This window comes from Pleurodeles waltl, chromosome 1_2 (genome assembly GCF_031143425.1).
Source record: "Pleurodeles waltl isolate 20211129_DDA chromosome 1_2, aPleWal1.hap1.20221129, whole genome shotgun sequence".
Lineage (NCBI taxonomy): Eukaryota > Metazoa > Chordata > Amphibia > Caudata > Salamandridae > Pleurodeles > Pleurodeles waltl.
In genome coordinates, this window is record NC_090437.1 from 689,402,071 (window position 1) to 689,423,379 (window position 21,309).

Genomic DNA, 21,309 nt, shown 5'->3' on the forward strand with positions numbered 1-21,309 from the left:
ACAGGAAGGAATTGTAAGCTTCGTAAGTAGTTTAGTTTGTTTTTATAGGGGCAATAGAATTGTGTGCAGTGAATTGTAGTAGCTGGTTTTGTATATTTCCTGCATGAAGAAGAAGGCATGTCGGACAAAGAAAAGAGGGGTTTGAGAGCTTGGAGGTGAGGAGGAATGGGGCAGAAATAATGGGGCGGGGTTGGTAGGAGAACTACAAGTGTGTCAGACAGTGGTAAAAATGAAAGATGAAAGAGGAGAAAGCTGCGGGATTGGCAGGTAGACTAACTCTTTCCCCAGTACACCTAGTAATTTTGGGGGCATTCTCTTCCTCTTCCAGGCCTGGAAAGGGATTTCCTCCTGCCCTTTACAGGTATAAATCTCTGCTAATTTTCAGAGTGGAAATAAGTTGAAAAAGGATCTGCGAATACCCACAAATGGTATGTTTGTGGGTTTGCACAACTTCAAGCTCATTTCCACCCATGGAACACTTGCTCGCCACCCAAAGGAGTAGATTTACTCACAAAGAGCTTATGAGTATGGGCCAAGTGTATGAACACTTTTTCCCATAGACACAGAATGGGGAAAAACCTTTGCTACATGTGGCCCTAAATCCTTTATCAAATGCAAAACCAACTAGTTAGAACTCAAATAGTGCATTTGTGCATGCAAATGAGGGCATTTGCAAATACAAATAACTTCAAAAATAAGGCCCAACCTCTTTACTCTACTCCACCCTCTTACAAAAACCCATTGGTACATATTTCGCTAGCGACAAACTTCAGCAGTATTTTCGACTAGCACATGTTTCTACTGTAACCTCTAAATTTAGCATCTGAAACTTGAAAGAACATGTTTACAAAAGTAGAAGCACCTTAGTAATAATTGCACATAACATACCACTTTATTTAACATTGGAGGTACATTCCTGTACATTCCTGGACAATATAGAGACCCGTCGTACTAAAGGTTAGGCCGCCAATTAGTGTGTATTTTTAAAACAAGGGGCTTTGCAACTAGACCTTCATTTTATGCTGTGGTAGATGTTCTACTCTATCACTGTGAAAAATGCTATGTAGTAACATTTGCAAGACCCTGTCCCTTTATTATTAATGGGCAGGATTCTGTCCGTGAATCTCATGGAATGAGTAGTGTGAGTAATGATGGACTGCAGACCTCCACTTGTGCAAACACATTCACATAACGCTTATGTGGTATTCTGAGCATAGAATGTGTAACATCATAATGATCATGATGTTAAGTCTGGGTTTCCAGGGAAACCGTGCGGCAGTTTAAGAGGGAGATCTGATACAAAGAAGAAGCATTTGTGATGGCTGGGGTGCACTTAACTGAACTTAAATAAACTGGAAGTTATTACCACATCTCATCGTCTCCCTTCATCATTTCATTGGTGACGAGTTCCTGAAGAGGTTTACGGACCTGCCAGCGTCATCACCACACCAACTCACAATTCATGAAGAAATTAATTTAACTGTATGTACTTTTAAAGAATTGCTGCATAAGCTTCATTATTATCATTAACGCCGAGTGTAAAGGGATTTTCTATTATTTTAATACCAACATCGAAATCGCTTTTACCTTTATGGCACGTGCGGTGTTCCCGGCTCTTTAGGAGACCGGTTGGAATGTTATTAGTTGAATCCTTCTGCTCTTTGTATTCTCGTGGCCTGTGCTCTAGTAACCTGAGAAACAAACGTGAAAACATCATGTCTTCAAAACAAGCCCAATTTCCTCACGAACATTACGTCTTCACGCTTTTTGGCAGCCATTTTGAATCGCTGGGCTGGTTGCAATTCGTTTAATCCAACTGCACGTCATTCGGTGACAGGCACACCTGTATACGATCGCACTGTGTGTATTAACGATTTCAACTGTGCTTTCATCGTCATCGATAAGCACACCTTCATCAGCGATGGACCATTGGTTTCATTTGTTACTTCCTGTGCCTTACCTACGTTGGCATCAGTGATAGCCACATCGTCTTTCATTATTTTAATAGTGCTTTCATCTTTCAATCGGTGACAGGCACACCCTTAAAGTGACAGACGCACGATTATTTTGGACACTTTCTGTATTTTCCTTAAATTCTAAATCAGTGATGAGCACATCTTCTGTTATCATTTAGGAGCATATGCATTACATTACTTAAGTAGAATAATGTAATTATTTTAATTCAACTTGGTACTCCAAAACATGATGCAAAACGTAACTTTCCCACCATTTTTTTAAACTTCTCCAGGTGATCCACAAATACCTTGGAAGAAATGGAAATCTGTGTTTGCACATTATGCAAGAGTATGTGGTACTTCTTTGAGTGCTGAACATAAAATGTCACTTTTAATGCATTGCTTAGGTTTTGAAGGGCAAGAGGTTTTCGAAAATTCGCCAGAACTCTCTTCAGAAGAAGCTGGTGAACTAAATTATGAAATTTGCATAAAAAAGCTAGATCTAACTTATTTGCCAAAAATGTCCACAGTCTTCTAGAGATACCAATTTGACAAAAGAATACAAAAATCAGGTGAATCTGTTGAAGAGTAGGTGACTATTTTATGAAGGTTAGCTAAAAGGTGCAGTTTTGGGGGAAGTAAGGAAGAAAGATTGAGAGACCAATTCATGTTAGGGTGTAACATTGAGAAAGTAAAAGAATCCTTCTGGCATAAAGATAATCCTTCTCTCAATGAGGTTATAATGATTGCTAAGACATGTGAACATAGTTCAGCATGTGTTGAAGAGATAAAAAAGGCATGTTTTGGGGACAAAGAAAGGGAAGTACAATCTGCTGGTCAGGGAAAACAATAATTGATCGTGTAGTGACTCAGAAGACAATAAAAGAATCTAATAAAGATAATAAAGGAAAAAAACAGTGCAAGGAAAGTGTTTTAGGCATGGTGAGTTTGGTCACTATGCAAATTACAAGGGTTGGTTTGATGGAAAGTCACCTGTAATAATTGTGGTAAGAAAGGACATGTTACCACATGTTGTAGAAGCGTACATTTTAAAAAGAAGAAAGTACAAGAGGTCACATTTGAAGAAGAGGATTCCTCATCTGAGGAAATAATTTTGCAAGTGAAAGATGGTATTAGTGGTCCAGTAGAAATTGTACCAATTGAAGGTGTATCTGTTCCCACGATGTGTGATTAAGGGGCAAAAATAACACTTATTCCCAGAGATGTGTTTGAAAAAAAATCTTGCGACCAGGGTAAAGTTATTCAAATCGTATATTTGTCCCAAGGGTTATGTTGGTGAGCCCATTAAGTTTATAGGCTATTTTATGGGGTTAATACAACTTAAAAATAGGTTACCAGCAGGGAACGTCAATGTCGCCATAAAAGGTGACTCTGTTATTAGTTGGTTTCCCCAGAGGGATTTGAAAGTATATCTCGATCCTAATGAAAATCCTTCGGTTAGGCTAAAAGACATAGAATGTGTTGACAAGTTAACTAGTCCTAGACCACAATATGAAAAATAATTTCCAGAAATGTTTCAGAACTAACTAGGTTGTTTAAAGGACTACGTACATAAGATTAGAATAAAGAAAGGAACTAAACCTGTAGTGAGCAACGTAAGGAGTGTACCTTTGATGGTAAAAGAAAAGATGAGGGCAGAATTGGATAAACTAAAACAGAATGGTACTATTGAGGAGGTAGAAGTCGCAGACTGGTTGGCTCCCGTGGTCATGGCGGTGAAGGCTAATGGTGAGCCAAGATTATATATTGACTTGAGATAGTTAAATAAGTGTGTAGTAGTTGATCATTATTCTCTGCCAAATATTAATAAAATGTTGTCCATGTTAAAGGGAGCAAAATGTTTTTCATCCATTGCTTTACATCTGCCTACCACCAAATAAGATTACACAAAGACTCACAAGATTTAACAACATTTGTAACCCCCTTTGGTACTTATAAATTTATTTGCATGCCGTTTGGTCTGATTTCGGCAGCAGCTATATTTCAACATGCCATGGAAAGAGTACTAGAGGGAGTACAAGGAATCAAAATATATCAAAATGACATTTTGGTTTATGGTATAAATGATAAGGAACATAATGAAAGAGTACGTGAGGTTCTTCTGAGACTTATAGAGAATGGTCTGACTTTGAAAGCTGAAAAGTGTAGGTTCAATGTTGATGAGATTAACTAGGACACAGAATTTCTTCAAAGGGCATTGAACCTAAAGAGGAATTAGTTGGAGCTATTGCCAATCTCGCGAGTCCATCTTCCAAGGATGAGCTGATCAAGTTTCTTGGTATGGCAGAGTATTGTAGTAAATTTGTAAGCAATTTTGCGGAAAATACTAAATTCATGAGACAACTGGTAAAAAAAAGGGTGTTAAGTTTAAATGGAGTGAACAATGTGAAGAAGAATTCAAGAACATGAAATGAAATCTAAGGAATGCCTCAAGTTTGCAAAGTTTCCAACCTGGTCAAGAAACTGTGATAATGTCTGTTGCCATTGCCAAAGGACTTGGAGCTGTGTTGCTACAAAACTAAATGGTGTAAAGAGAACAATTCTCTTTATTTTAAGATGTTTGAAAGGAGCAGAGGTAAACTACTCTGTCATTACGAAAGAAGCATTGGCTTTGTTTTGGGCTGTGCGAAAATTAAGGAGGTTTGTCTGGGGTAGCACATTTTTTATAAGGACTGATCACAAGCCTCTAAAAGAGATTATTGAAAGGAAAGGATTGGATGTTGCATCTGGAAGGATAGGAAAGTGGGTAGTGGCCTTACAGGAATTTCATTTTGAGGTACAGTACATGCCTGGTGTGGAAAATAGTATTGCTGATTGTTGTTCAAGGTTGGTGAATTAAATCCCTGATATTGAAGAGGGTATTAACAATGAGGAAGATGATTTTGAAGTATGTGTGGTAAGAGAAGGTGTAATTAAAAAAGGTGAATGAGTGGCAGAACTCGAAAGGGACGAGGCAATACAGCAGGAGGTATGAAAGATCAGTAATAGGTGGAATAGGAGAGAAAAAAATAATCAGCTACCTTGTGGATTCTGGAGAGTTAAAGATGAATTATCCTCACAAGGAGGTTTATTACTGAGAGGAACAAGATTGGTGCCACCATTGAAATTAAGAGAAGAGTTAATATCAGTAGCTCATTGTTAGACCGGGCAGCCTTAGGGTGGTCACCCCTAACTTTTTACTTTTTAGATACTGTTTTTTCTGGTTTTAAGACTCTGCGCACTTTACCACTGCTAACCAGTGCTAAAGTGCATATGCTCTCCCTCTTTAAACATGGTAACATTGAATCATACCCAATTGGATTATTTAATTTACTTTTAAGTCCCTAGTAAAATGCACTACATGTGCCCAGGGCCTGTAGATTAAATGCTACTAGTGGGCCTGCAGCACTGATTGTGCCACCCACATAAGCAGCCCCTTGACCTTGTCTCAGGCCTGCCATCGCAAGGCCTGTGTGTGCAGTTTCACTGCCAATTCGACTTGGCATTTAAAAGTACTTGCCAAGCCTCGAACTCCCCTTTTTCTCCATATAAAACACCCCTAAATTATGCCCTAGGTAACCCATAGGGCAGGGTGTTGTGTAGGCAAAAGGCAGGACATGTACCTGTGTAGTTTACATGTCCTGGTAGTGTAAAACTCCTAAATTCGTTTTTACACTGCTGTGAGGCCTGCTCCCTTCATAGGCTAACATTAGGGCTGCCCTCATACATTGTTTTAGTGGTAACTGCTGATCTGAAACGAGTAGGAAGGTCATATTTAGTATGGCCAGAATGGTGATATAAAATCCTGCTGACTGGTGAAGTTGGATTTAATATTACTATTTTAGAAATGCCACACCCCAAACACAGGATACTTAGCCTCGCTTGCATACATCTGCATTTTGAATGGGTCTTCCTGGGCTGGGAGGGTGGAGGGCCTGACACTTGCATGTCAAAGGACAGTAGCCTGCCCTCACACACAGGACTGCCACACCCCCTACTGGGACCCTGGCAGACAGGATTGAACTGAAAGGAGACCTTGTGCACTTCTAAGCCACTCTTTGAAGTCTCCCCCTCTTCAAAGGCACATTTGGGTATTTAATCAGGGCCTCTGCCCCTACCAACTCAGACACTTCTTGGGGTAGACACTCTACGTCACAGACACTTCCTGGAGAAGAAAGTTGAACCAGAACCTGCATCCTGCCAAGAAGAACTGCCAAGCTGCACAAATGAGTCACCTGACTGCTTTCTGTGAAGGACTGCAGCCTTGCTGTTGCCCTGCTGCCTTGCTGCTCTCTGGCTGAGGTGAACAAGTGCTCTTGAAGGGCTTGGATAGAGCTTGTCTCCTGTTCCCTGAAGTCTCAGGACCAAAAAGACTTCATCTCTACAAGAAGGACTTCTTGTGCGGCGAAATTCGACACACAGCCTGCCAGAAATGACACACAGCCTGCACCGCGGTGAAATTTTCACTGTATGCCGAACCGGAATGACGCAGCCTGACTTTGCAATGAGAAGATCGCTGCAGCGCCAGCGTAGTGACCAGAAATTCATTGCACTGCCCACTGGATCGACGCACAGCTGAGCCGGAACGACGCAGCCTGACTTCCAGAAAGGAATCGACGCAGTGACTGCTGTGAGGTAGAAAATTTGACGCAACGACCACCGGATCGATGCAGCTCCTGTAACTTTGTCCTGCCACCGCAGGAAATCCACACATCATCTCCGGCGCATCTGAAAACCCCGCAACACGAAGAGGATCCACGACCGAGCACAGGAAATCGGCGCACAGCCATCCCTGCCTGAAAACTAAACGAAACATCGCCGTGTGCGGCCTGAGAAATCGACACACACCCGTTGGTTTCCACGCATCTTCTCCTCTGCGGTTCTTTGCAGAGATTTTTCACGCGAACCAGGTACTTTGTGTTTGAAAGAGACTTTGTTTGCTTTTAAAAGACTTAAGACACTTTATATCACTTTTCAGTGATATCTCAGCATTTACTTATTGCATCTTTAATCATTTTGACATGCATTTATCAGATAAAATATTATATATTTTTCTAAACACTGTGTGGTGCCTTTTTGTGGTGTTATATGGTGTTATTGTATGATTTATTGCACAAATACTTTACACATTGCCTTCTAAGTTAAGCCTGACTGCTCAGTGCAAAGCTACCAGGGGTGGGCACAGGATAATTTGGATTGTGTGTGACTTACCCTGACTAGAGTGAGGGTCGTTGCTTGGACCTGACTGCCAACCAAAGACCCCATTTCTAACACTCATGAGAGCCATCCAGGAATTTCTAAAACTAAAGAGAGGTTGAGATTAATGTATTGGTAGCCAGGAATGGATGTTCAAGTTGAGCTGTGTGTTAGGGAATGTGTAGAGTGTTCTAGAGTGGATAAAGCGCTTAGGGAAGGGTTCAACTTATGAAGGTGAGAGAAATACCAAAGGAACAGTGGCAGGAAATTTCAATGGATATTCTAGGTCCTGTAAGGCATTCCAATAGAGACATATACATTAAAGTGTTAATAAATATGTACTCAAGGTGGCCTGAAATAGGGAGTACCACCTCTGTAGAAACGTGATGTTATAAATTTTCTTGACCAAATTTTTTAACGGGAGGGGTTTCCGTCTTTTATCCTGATGGATAATGGTGTGCAATTTGTCTTGCACTATATGGAACAGTATCTAAATGATAGGGGCATTAGGCACAAAAAAGCTTCACTTTATCATCCATAATCTAATGGCATGGTAGAAAAACTGAACAGGGTGTTGAAGGACACTATGCAAGTAGCCTTAGTGAATAACAAGTGTTGGAAGGAGGAGATATTTTGCAAGATAAAAAAATATTGATTGACTCCTCACACAACCACTGGTATTTCACTCTTCGAGTTACTTGAGAGCAGAAAACCAAACACACGTGTTTGTCCTGCATGGGTAAATGACAAGGTGGGAAGAAAAGTGAAAATTGGTGGTAATGATGAAAAGAAATGTGAAAGAGAACAGAAGAAAATTTCAGAAAGGAAAATTGGGTTTGATAGACGGAAAGCTGTGAAAAAAGTAATGATTCAAATGAGTGATGTTGTAAAAGTGAAAATACCTCGTTTGGGTCTTTCAAAAGATCATTCTAAGTATTCTGCTCCTCTCAGAGTAACAAAAGTATTAGGGAATGCCATAAGGACCGAAGGTCATAGGATGTGGAATATTGGAAGAGTAGTAAAAATCAAGACTGGGTTGGACTTTGTTGAGAAAGACAACTCAGTCAGAAATAAAGTGAGAGAAGGGAAGATTGATGAAGATTATCCAGAATTAAGAGGGAATTCAAGAGCTATTAAGCATCCAAAATTTCGGGAAGACTTTATAAAAAAATAATTCTTGTCATGGAAAAGGGAAAGTTTCTTGGTAGTTATGTATGAAAAATGATTTTGATAGTATCTGAAGTATATTATTTTTCTTTATGTACATTGGTCATATTCATTTTGTTATTGTATTACGGTAGGAGGGTGGTGTATGGTATTCTGAGCATAGAATGTGTAACATCATAATGCTCATGATGTAAGTCTGGATTTCCAGGGAAACCAGGCGGCAGTTGAAGAGGGAGATATGATACAAAGAAGAAGCACTTGTGATGGCTGGGGTGTACTTAACTGAACTTAAATAAACCTGAAAATGGCACTTGGGGGATCATGCCGCGAAGATTGGAACACTGCCTTCTCACCCCAAAGCTGACAACACACATTTACAAACTGAAAGCAGTCCCTCAGAGGCACCTTATACTATGCAAATGGATATCACCTCTTTTCGGATGTCGGTATTCAATCAATAGTTTACAACCGAAGTTGTGGTCATAAACAACTAATACGTGGCGTTGTGATTCGGCAGAAGGAGGATGGTGCCCCTTCCATGCTCCCTTCTAAATTACACAGCTTCTTCCCAAAGTGCACATTGTGAGTTAGGAGGTACCTACTCACAATGTGTCACTGATACATTTCGACTTGTGGTTTTGAGGTCAATCACTGGGTGCATTATTCTTCGGTGTTTTAGAGAGTTTATAAACTAAGCAAATTCTACCTTTTTATATCCAAATAATCACAGCGCAAGACGTGGCTTCAGCATTTTACTGCACATTAGCATGCCCTACCTTCCTGTTTTGAAGCATCGTCTGCATCATTCTGTTGGTTCATGCTGTTGGATGTAGCACCCGCAGACTGTGGTAGCCATTTATAAGTGCTGCACTTGGCAGTCCTCGCTCTTGCAGTAAATCGTGATGGATTTTCTATCCGTGAGACACTTGGAAAAGGCTGTTGGGAATTATTGTTTTCGGAATGCGTCTTGCCATATGTTGTTAGTCTCCTTGTTTTGCCTGGAGGGGCGCTTGCGGATGTCCTTAGCTTGGTGATGGAGTGTGTATTGCTTCGCAGAGCACGGAAAGTGTCATCAAATGGCTGTTGGGATAAAACGTCGTTGGTTTAATTAAATTCATCATCTCGTGATGCATTCAGTGTGCATCGAACACTGCAAAACCCTCATTGTTAAGACGTGTACACTTTTAACAAACATTATGCCAATCATTCTATGTTAAACATAGTAAAATTGTCATCGTGTTATAACGTTTAAACATACATCACAGAATAACGCGAACAGCATTAAGATGTCAGGGTTGTTTTTGACCCCACTGGGCCAATACAAAGACAGTAATGCCGTGCAAATCATCAATCTCAGCGCTTGTGGCCTCAGCTCACTTCACATGTTAGAACTAAAACATACATAAAATACAAGGGAGTCTCCATTCTGATTCTACCATCTTTTTGGAAGAAAGACTGTGGCTGATTTGAAATTTCAGACCCCGTTTTTTTATTCGTTTGTTTTGGAACCAACAGACCTTTCTTTATAAGCCCTTATCAAGATGGCTGGAAATGACTTCCTGTTACACCTATTCGTCTCCTGTCGGTCACTTCTATCCAGAAGTATCACACAAAGTTCCAATCCGACCTTCAGTGCGTTGCAATGTCCTTAGAAGCCTCTTTAGTTCGTCGCTCTATCTTGATGTCATTACTTGGGTTTTCATTCCTCAGCTGCTCTGCCAGCTTATTTCGAGTAGATAACAGACTTTCTTTTACACTTTTACTTCCCCTTTAGAGGGTTTATTTTTTCTGGTTTCCAAATCGGTCATAGAGCCAGATGTGCACAGCATGTTTTCGGGTACAAACTCACTGATTCAGAATTTGTGACCGCAAAAAAATGCAGTTTGCAATTTACTAAACCAATTTTAGGAGTAAGTAGCTTTTTACGGACTCCTTAAAAGGGTTTCGAAATGGATAAGTAATTGGCCTTTGGCAGGAGCGTGTTGCTTCCAAATTGCAGTTCCTATCTATACTTATCAATGGTTTCATACGGAAGTACTATCCGTAAACCACTGGTGCAACCTTTCCTCTTAGTAGAAGGTCAGAAAAAGTATGTGGGAAAGTAGGCAGTAGTTCATGGGACCACTGCAAATTCTCACACAAATTAAAAAAAACACTTTTCACTTTTTAAACACACCCTAGTTTCCTTTAAGGAAACGTGCTCAATTTTTAGCAAGCATTGACAAAGTCAATAGGTCTGTTGTTGGCTGCCAGTCTTTTGGCCTTTTTTTGTATTCTTCTGCTATATTTTTTGCAAAACCTCATTGCTGGGGGCGACATCAGGCTCTCATGAACCTAAAAAAATTTTTTGAAGGCAAAATATTTTTTGTCTCAAAAAAGCACACATTACTATAGCGGCCCCTATAACTCTAAGGAACTACTTTGTGTGTGGATATGCTCCTTGTGAAAGGGCAGCAGGGCGAAAGTCACAGTTCAGTAAGCCAGTGGCTGAAGTGGGCTGATTCACCGCCCAATAATGCATGCTGGAATGGGCAGAAGAAAAATATGAATGACATAACAGACCAATGGATCAAGTCTGGCTGAAAAGCCCTGTTAGTGACTGTGGTATTCACAAAACATAAAAAGGTTTTAGCTAATACTGAACCTAAAAAAAAGCCAACCATTTCAGCAGTGGCTGCTGGTCTTTTGCCTTTCCAATGCTTTTTTGTAATGTTTTTATAAACCTATATTACAAATAGATAGGTTTAGAAAAATAGACAAATAGTGAGGCATAAAAAGACAGAGAGGGTTACATAGACAGTGATACAGATATAAATAGATGCCTAGATAGATTGGATGGATACATAGATGGTTGCAAAAGATGGAGAGGGTTGGATGGATACATAGATGGTTGCAAAAGATGGAGAGGGTTGCCTAGGTAGATAGATAAATAGACAGAAATAGTTTTAACGATAGATAGCTAGATAGATAGATGGATAGATAGATAGATAGATAGATAGATAGATAGATAGATAGATAGATAGATAGATAGATAGATAGATAGATAGATAGATAGATAGATAGATAGATAGATAGATAGATAGATAGATAGATAGGTAGATAGATAAGAAAAAGACAAATAGAAAAATAGAGTTTCAAAGATTGGCAGATAGATATTTGGAATACAAGGCACAGCATCAAGTAGTAATGTGATGCTTCAATATCTATATAAGCATGACATACAAGACCACTGAAAGCAAAATAGAAAGCCATACAAACAGGACATCCAGATTAAACTGGTTTACAAGCATAACTGTTCTCCTCAATTAAAATACATACCAGCATGACACACAGGAGTGTCATTAAAAATGCACTTCATTGCGTGCACACTAAAAATAGAATACCTTTATAAAGGACAGTTTCAACCAGATATAGGCCCTCATTACAACATTGGCAGTAAATCCCGCTTACCGCTGTGCAGAAGACCGCCAACACACCGCTGCGGCGGCGGAATTCCGCTACAGCTATCACGACCCACAGCTCGGAATCTGCCAAAATCCAGACACCGACACAAGTCCGCCACACCAAAGGTCAGTAATAAACTGGCGATAACAAAACCTCCACCGTCACGCCAACAGGAATACGCCCACACTATCACGACCCACGAATCCACGTGGCGGTCTTTCAACCGCGGTATTCCATTGGTGGTACACACCTCCGAGCTCAAAATACACACACATTTACAAAACACCACCACATTGGACAATTTGAAATACACACACCTGATACACATACACACCCACTCCCACACACCCAATCCAATATAAAACACACACCCACATCACCCACAAACCCTTACTACCAAAATTGCGAAAGAAGGCCAGAGAGAGACACCACCAGAAACAACACTAGCATCCACAGACACACAACATCATAACTCACACAACATCCACGTACCTCAGACAACACACACAAACACATCCCCTCACACATCACAACACACACCACCCCACACATCATCCACACCACATCATGGCACCACAAGGGTCATGGTGGAGGAAATCGTCCGGGTAGAGCCACAGCTATTCGGATCACAGGTGCAGCACACCTCCATTGCTAGGAAGATGGAGCTATGGCGCAGAATCGTCGACAGGGTCAACGCAGTGGGACAGCATCCAAGAAAACGGGATGACATCAGGAAGAGGTGGAACGACCTACGGGGGAAGGTGCGTTCCGTGGGCTCAAGACACCAGATTGCAGTACAGAGGACTGGCGGTGGACCCCCACCTCCTCCCCCACAACTAACAACATGGGAGGAGCAAGTCTTGGCAATACTGCATCCTGAGTGCCTCGCAGCAGTAGCAGGAGGAATGGACTCTGGTAAGTCAACTCTTAAGTATTATATCCCCCACCCTACCTGCATGCCATCACATACCCCCACCCTCACCCTCACCCCCATCACTCCAACACCTCACATATGTCCCACTATCACAAACCACCCATCCCAACACCAAGCCCTGCATGCAACACCAAAGCATGGACACCCATCACCAAAGCATGTCCACTACAGATACCCACACAGACCCCAAACCAAATATCACACAAGGACCTAGACATGAATGCAAGCACTGGAGTACAGGGTCACTCACCCATTGCACACAATGGCACACACAGATGCAATAATCATGCCTTTACACCCCTGTAGGACCCCTACTCAACGTCACCGGACAGGAGGTTCCAGACATGTCCACTACCCCACAGAAGAGGCCCACAGTGATGACAGCAGCTCTGTACAACTGGATCAAGATGACCAGCACAGCTCATCTGGGACCTCAGGACAGTCGGTTCCCCTGACACTGGCACAAGCCACCACAGAGCCTCACCCCTCAGGAAACACCAGCACAGCACCAACCCAGTGGGCCCATCCCTCCGTCCCTAGGACACGTCAAGCAGCAGTGTGTCCACCACTACAGGGAACCCAGGCAAACCCACCACCCCAAGAAAATCAGGGACCTGGGGGCAGTGGCAGTGGGCACACGGTTCAGGGGACAGAGGCACAGGAAAACAGGGGAACTGGGAGGACTGCTGTGCGACAGGGGGAGGACAGGCCCAGGGAACCCACTCTCCACGAGGCCCTCTCCAACATCATGGGAGCGTACCATCATTCCCAGGAGACAATGGCAACAGTACTGGCCAACTTTCAGGAGACCCAGCGGCTGCAGAGGAACACTATCTGGGGATCAGTGAAGAACGCAAGTCCATCAACACCACCCTGGTCACCATTGTAGGGGTGCTGCAGGACCTTGTCAACACCAGGAGGGACACTGTGGCACAACAAGGGGCCCCTGACACTAGCCTGGATGATGAACAGCCCTCCACCTCCGCCGGCACTAGTGGACAGGAGGCACCGCCACACGACCACAACACCATCACCCCACCCCCTGCAGATGGAGAGCCACCCCACAAACGGTCCCTGAGATCCAGGAACAAGACAGAGAACATTGCCAAGACCCCCGCCAGGAAATGAGACCCCCCTGAATGTCATTCTTCTGTCCCACTTTGTCACCCGGTTCATCCTTAAACTGCCCTAGCTCCACTTCCTATGCCCCTTTGGACAATGCACCTGTGAAACAAATAGACTGGACTCTGCCATGGACATTCCTCCACCATCACCCCTGACCATTTTACAACCCCCTCCACTTATTTGCACAAAAATAAACACACATCAATCACAAAACAATCTGGAGTCAGTCTGTGCTTTCACAAATGTGTATTTACAATAACCATGGAATATAGCAATGCCAATTTTATTGTCAACATACCAATGTAACACAGCTCTAGTCCATGAGGAAATATAGCAGAGGTCACACAGTGGGACCCACATCTGTGAAATGGAAAGGCAAAGTGACAAGTCAGGGTCCATACACTGGGTGAAAGTGACAGACTTATGATAGTTCGAACAATAGTATGAGATGTGTGAGGCAGTGATATCTTTTTACCTGTGTCTCACTGGAAGTATTGCTGGATAACATTGTTTCTGTTGTCGATATCCTCTTCTTCTGCCTCCTCTTCTTCACTGTCCAGAGGCTCCACAGCTGCCACAAGACCTCCAGCTGGACCATCCTCCTGCAGAAAAGGCACCTGGCGTCGCAAAGCCAGGTTGTGCAGCATACAGCAGGCCACGATGATCTGGCACACCTTCTTTGGTGAGTAGTAGAGAGAACCACCTGTCATATGGAGGCACCGTAACCTGGCCTTCAGGAGGCCGAAGGTTCTTTCTATAATCCTCCTAGTTCGCCCATGTGCCTCATTGTAGCGTTCCTCTGCCCTTGTCCTGGGATTTCCATGACAGGTTGGGGTACCCAGAGTCACCTGCAAATGTTGAGGGACAACTGTTAGACACACACTAACCCGTAGGGACAACCCCAGACCCAGACAACTATTCACAGGGTATAGGGTCCTTGTCCTTACCTATTAGCCACACACAGTGCCTCTGAAGTTGCCTCATCACATAAGGGATGCTGCTATTCCTCAGAATGTAAGCGTCATGCACTGAGCCAGGAAACTTGGCATTCACATGGGAGATGTACTGGTCGGCCAAACACACCGTCTGCACATTCATTGAATGGTAGCTCTTCCTGTTTCTGTACACCTGTTCACTCCTGCGAGGGGTACCAAGGCCACATGTGTTCCATCAATGGCACCTATGATGTTGGGGATATGTCCCAGGGCATAGAAGTCACCATTCACTGTAGGAAAATCCTCCACCTGAGGGAAAACTATGTAGCTGTGCATGTTTTTCAGCAGGGCAGACAACACTCTGGACAACACGTTAGAGAACATTGGCTGGGACATCCCTGATGCAATGGCCACTGTTGTTTGAAAAGACCCACTTGCCAGGAAATGGAGTACTGACAGGACCTGCACTAGAGGGGGGATCCCTGTGGGATGGCCGTTAGTTGACATCAGTCTGGCTCCAACTGGGCACATAGTTCTTGGATTGTTGCACGATCAAGTCTGTAGGTGACTATTACGTGTCTCTCTTCCATTGTCAACAGGTCCACCAGCGGTCTGTACACCGGAGGATGCCGCCATCTCATCACCTGCCCCATCGGACGTGCCCTATGGACGAGAACAGTGAGCAAAGAGTCAGCCAACACTGAGGTATCACAAATTGTCATTAGCACACATTTATTTATCCGCAATGTGCCAGTTACTGTGTGTATGCAAGGCCTACATAGGTGTGACGCAGTTATTATTCTTGCCATGTGGCCCCCTGAAAAAGGCGGCTGCCTGACCTGTAAGGTGGGACAAGGCGATATGAGGTAACTGCGCTGGTGTTCTACACTGTCGCGGTAAGCAGTCGAAGACCGCGGCACAATCCTGCATTGGTTAACATTGGACCCTATGGGTCCAAGGAGCCAATGACGATGTACGTCGCCGCAGACGTGACCGCCATTTTCTCTCTGTTCACTCACTTGACACCTGACCTTCAACAGGAGAGGACCTACACTGCAAGTGCTGCTGTGACCTCAGACTATGGCTCATGTGTCTGGGGAAAGGGCCCCTGCCTTCACTTCGGAGGAGTTGGAGAAGTTAGTGGATGGGGTCCTCCCCCAGTACACACTACTCTACGGTCCTCCAGACAAACAGGTGAGTACACTATGAGCATGCTGCATGGGCAATGGCTGTTTGGAGTGGTGTGGATGGAAGATACATGGGGGGTGGACTGAGCCCTGCATGAGCGGCTGTGAGTGTCTGTTCGCCAGGGCAAGGGTGGGAACGTGGGCCAATGACTATGACGGTCTGGACGGTGAAAGATGTACCTTTTCCCCTGTACTATTCCTCTAGGTCAGCGCCCACCAGAAGAAGGATATTTGGTGTGCCATCGCCAAGGAAGTCCGGACCCTGGGGGTCCACCACAGACGGAACACCCACTGCCAGAAAAGATGGGAGGACATTCGCCGCTGGAGCAAGAAGACGGCGGAGGCCCAGCTGGGGATGGCCTCCCAACGTGGGAGGGGTGCCCATCGCACCATGACCACCCTGATGTTCCGTATCCTGGCGGTGGCGTATTGGGAGTTGGATGGGCTCTTGAGGGCATCACAGCAGCCACAAGGGGGTGAGTACAGACACGCATTACGAGGTGTCTGGGTGGAGGAGGTGGGCAGTGCGTTCCCCTAGGCCAGGGCGAAGTTTGTAGGCAAGGTCCCATGTGAGGCAGGCTATGTGGCACCCCAACCCCACCAGTGGTAAGAGCCATCTACACCAAGTCAGGCTCCTGTGACTTCCATGTGTGCAGCAATCGGGCATAGGCCTTGTACCCCATGGCCTTGTGAATAATCTAGGAACTGTTAGTGCATGGCGTAGTGCTGAGGTCTGCTGTGTCTGTAGTGTCCGCCAACGGTAGTGGTATTGCATGCACTGAACATGTCTTTCTTCTGTCTTCCCCCACCCCTTTTTGTGGTCTCCCTGTTCTTGTGTGCAATAGCATCATCTGGCGGAGGAGCAGTGGCACCGGAGCAGGAGGGAGCTGCATCCCACTTGGCCCTGGAGGGCGAAACAACAGAGTCTGAAGCCACCAGTGGGACAGAGGGCGAGGGGAGCTCCACGGCGGGGACAGGAGGTGACAGCAGCGACAGCGACTCCTCCTCTGATGGGAGCTCCCTTCAGTGGTGCGCCCCTCTGTGCCCCCGCATCCACAGGTACAGCCGCCACCCCCCCTACCAGCACCACCCTCCCAGCAGCCCCTCAGCGTGTGTCCCGTGCCCGCTCACGCAGGAGGGTGGGCATCTCCTTCGCCCCAGGCACCTCAGGCCCTGCCCCAGTCAGCCTTGCTGCCCTCAGTGAGGAGGCTATTGACCTCCTGAGATCCCTCACTGTTGGGCAGTCTACCATTGTGAATGCCATCCAGGGTGTTGAGAGGCATTTGCAACAAACAAATGCATACCTGGAGGGCATTCATTCTGGCCAGGCAGCCCAACAGAGAGCATTTTAGGCTCTGGCCTCAGCACTGATGGCAGCCATTGTCCCTGTGTCCAGCCTCCCCCCCCCCAACTTCCTCCACCCAGACCCAATCCCCTGTACCTCAGCCTATCCCAAGCACACCATCAGACCAGCATGTACACACCTCAACACACAAAAGTGGCTCAGGCAAACATAAGCACCACACATCCCACAGGCACTCACACAAGCATCATACCCATGCAGACATACCAACATCCACTGCCTCCACTGTGCCCCCTCCTCCACGTCTCCCTCCTCCCTGTCTCGTCTCCACTCACACCTGCATGTACTACATCTTCAGCCACTACCTCCATCACCAGCACGCCCATCACCACATACCACTCACGTGCACTCACCACCCCATTACCATTTACACATCCCCTGTGTCCTCTACCAGTGTGTCTGTGAGCCCTCCTCCCAAACTACACAAACGCAGGCATACACTCACCCAACAGCCATCCACCTCACAACAGCCTCCAGCCCATGCACCTCACCCAAATTCAGCAGACGTACACCTCCTACAACCACTACCTCTTCATCCACTCCCAAACCCCCTCCATCTACCCGTCCCACTGTGTCTAAAAAACATTTCCTGGTTAATATTGACCTCTTACCTACACCTCCCCCCTGCCCGTCCCCTAGGGCCAGGCTTTCCAGGTCCCAACCCAGTACCTCAGCCACCACATCACCAGGCACAGTGGTGCCAGCAACTGTGGGCTATTGGAGTGCGCCAACCATCAGGGCTGCCAGTGTGCCTCGGAGCGAGGGCAAGGACATTCCGCCACCTGCAAAACTTAAAAAGTTGCCCACATCCCGGAGGGAGAAGCAGAAAACACCTGCCACCAAGGGGTCAGGGAAAACGAAAGGGGATAGTGACAAGAAAGTAGCGCCACCATCCAAGGTGGGGAAGGGCCAGAAACTGAAGGGCAGGTCAGGAGAGGGCATGGTGGCACCGACTGAGGGACCAGTGTCACACCTTCTGTCCACGTCGACGCCAACCTGTACGGCGGAGAAGACCGCCACCTGCACCGCCATCTGCAACACCATCTGCACCACCACAGAGCCCGCCACCAGCACCGCAGTCATTGAGCCCGCCACCAGCACTGCAGTCACTGAGCCCGCCACCAGCACTGCAGTCACTGAGCCCGCCGCTAGCACCGCAGTCACTGAGCCCGCCGCCAGCACCTCAGTCACTGAGCCCGCCGCCAGCACCGCCGCCACAGAGCCCGCCACCAGCACCGACGCCACAGAGCCCGCGCCAGCACCGCTGCCACAGAGCCCTCCGCCAGCACCGCTCCCACAGAGCCCTCCGCAAGCACCGCTGCCACAGAGCCCACCACAAGCACCGCTGCCACAGAGCCCGCCGCCAGCACCGCTCCCACAGAGCCCGCCGCAAGCACCGCTGCCACAGAGCCCGCTGCAAGCACCGCCATGACTGACACCACCGCAAGCACCGCCAGCGGCCCCGCGACATCCTGAGCCAGTGGCACCACCACAGACATGGCTGCCATCCACAGTGGTCAGTCGTCCTAGGCTGGTGGTGACTACCAGGAGACTGGGAAGCTTCAATGATGCATCACTTTCAGTGGAGAGATACATCCACTACCTCTGTCCTTGGCAGGATGAAGCACTCTGGGCACAAAGCCCCCTCCAGAACCAGTGGAGAGATACATCCACTACCTCTGTCCTTGGCAGGATGAAGCGCTCTGGGCACAAAGCCCCCTCCAGAACCAGTGGGGAGATACATCCACTTGAGAGACTGTGGCTTTGCACTCCCGAGGATAAATCAGTGGGCAAACCACCCACTGAAAAGACTTGAGAGACTGTGGCTTTGCACTCCCCAGGATAGAGCAGTGGGCAAACCACCCACTGGAAAGACTTGAGAGACTGTGGCTTTGCACTCCCCAGGATACAGCAGTGGGCATGGAGCCCCCTCATGGAGCAGTAGCGTTGTGCGTTCATCAGGCTGAGGTGCCCCCCTCCCCCTGAGGTACCTGTTTATTTTCCATCTGATGCCCCTCCAGTGTTCTCTCCGTTTGGAGTCAGGTATCGAAAGTGGGCCTCGCCCATGCATTTTTGGCCCAGTGGTCCACGGACAATGATTGGTGCACTATACGGACTTGTGTAGTTTGTGTACATAATTGTATACACTGTATTTAGAGTTTTGAGTACTGGATTTTTTATTGATTACATTCGTTCATATCAATTCCTTTTGTCCTTGCGTTATTGAAGGGGGGGTGTATATGTAATGTTGCCGCATGTATTTGTGTGTATGGTGTTGTGGGTGAGGGTGGGGGTGGGGTTGTTGCGTGTTGCGTGTGTGTGTCACTCTCTTTTCTCTCCCCTGTGTTGTAGGTGCAGTACTCACCGTGGTCGGCGCCACCGTCTCTGGTGCTCCTGATAGAGGAGCAGGAAGACGATTGCCGGCAGGATGTGAAGTTCTGGCTCCATGGCGTCCTGGTTCCTCGTGGAGTGTGGAGAGGTGAGTGATTTCCCCTTCTGTGTACTGTTTCCGCATTGTTTTTGATCGCCCCGGAAAAGGTGGCAGATTGGCATCTTGTGATAGAGTGGGCGGTACATTGTCTTCCGCCTGTCTGTTGGCGGTTACCGCTGTGCTGTTTGTTTGTACCGCTGTGGTGGTCAGAGTGTTAAAGTGGCTGTCTATGTTGGCAGTTTCCGCCGTGGTCGTAATCCCATTTTTTTTTCGCCGGCCTGTTGGCGGTATTACCGCCGCTTTAACACCGACCACCAGGGTTGTAATGAGGGCCATAATCTGGTATATGGTGAAATAACAGCAGTCAAGTGAACAAAGTAGCAGGAGACAGGATCGGATAATGCTGGCATGTGCCCTGTGCTCACATCAAAAACATGGAGAACTCACAGAAAGCATCCTGCTATCGCATCAGGCTCTAAACACAAAGTAAAACACTAAAGTAATAGTAGTATAAATGAAAAGGGTGACACAAAAGGGAAATACCTTTGGTGTGAAAGTGCTTTTTGTGAAAGAGTAAATGCAGTCACTCAAAGTGAAGTTAGCCAATGGCTTAAGCAGGCTGATGCATTTCCCTATGCTGTAGCGGGCAGAAGCAGAATGTGGATGACAGAACAACTGATCAATTGACGAAGAGATATGTTTGAAGTAAGTATATTAAACATATAGGGCCTCATTACAACCTTGGCGGTCTTTCAAAAAGACAGCTGAGGCTGCGGGAGCCAGAATACCGCCATTGCCGGCGGTATTCCTGGCTCCCTATTATGACTTTTCCGCTGGGCCAGCGGACGGTAACAATGTTACCGTCCGCTGGCCCAGCAGAAAAGTCACATCAACATTGCTGCTGGCTCGTAATAGAGCCGGCGGCAATGCTGATGTGATGACGGGCAGTGAAATGCGCGACGGGGCTATGCCTGGGGGCCCCTGCACTGCCCATGTAAAGTGCATGGGCAGTGCAGGGGCCCCCAGGGGCACCCCAAGTCCCCTTACCGCCAGCCTTTCCATGGCGGTGTTTACCGCCACGGACAGGCTGGCGGTCGGGGACTCATAATCCCCAGGGCAGCGGTGCTTGCACCGCTGCCCTGGGGATTATGAAGGTATGTTGGAGGGGCCGGCGGTATGGCCGTGGCTATTGCGCCACGGTCATAATAGCTGGCGGAACACAGCCAGCCTGTTGGCGGTGTTACCGCCAGCTTACCGCCGGCCGCCAGGGTCGTAATGACCCCCATAATCTTAGTAAAATCAAAAGGTCTTGGCTAATGCCAAACCTAATAATATTAGTAAAAACAAAAGGTTTTGGCTAAAGTCAGACCTAAAAAACAGTTTGCTTTATTTAAATGTGATCACAAACATGATGGTCTGTTGAACCCAGCAGGCCACAACCCCTGTCATGGCCTCCAATTGTAGTGAGTCACACTTTGCAACCTACTTAATTAAAATTCATGAGACAGGTTGGATTGCGACCCACTACGATTCAGATTTTTAAGAACCACCATATTAGTTCATGTGTCATTT

General features: G+C 46.2%; 1 protein-coding gene across 2 annotated transcripts in view; it reads right to left on the minus strand.

Annotated features, from left to right (window-relative positions):
- The window catches only part of IQCM (IQ motif containing M), a 1,478,261-nt gene that overhangs the window by 1,140,156 nt on the left and 316,796 nt on the right, over window positions 1–21,309 (minus strand). For both annotated transcript variants that reach the window (XM_069242635.1, XM_069242634.1), the window contains exon 4: window positions 9,095–9,398. In XM_069242635.1, the coding sequence (XP_069098736.1) occupies window positions 9,095–9,398 (304 nt within the window). The remainder of the gene's footprint in view (window positions 1–9,094; window positions 9,399–21,309) is intronic.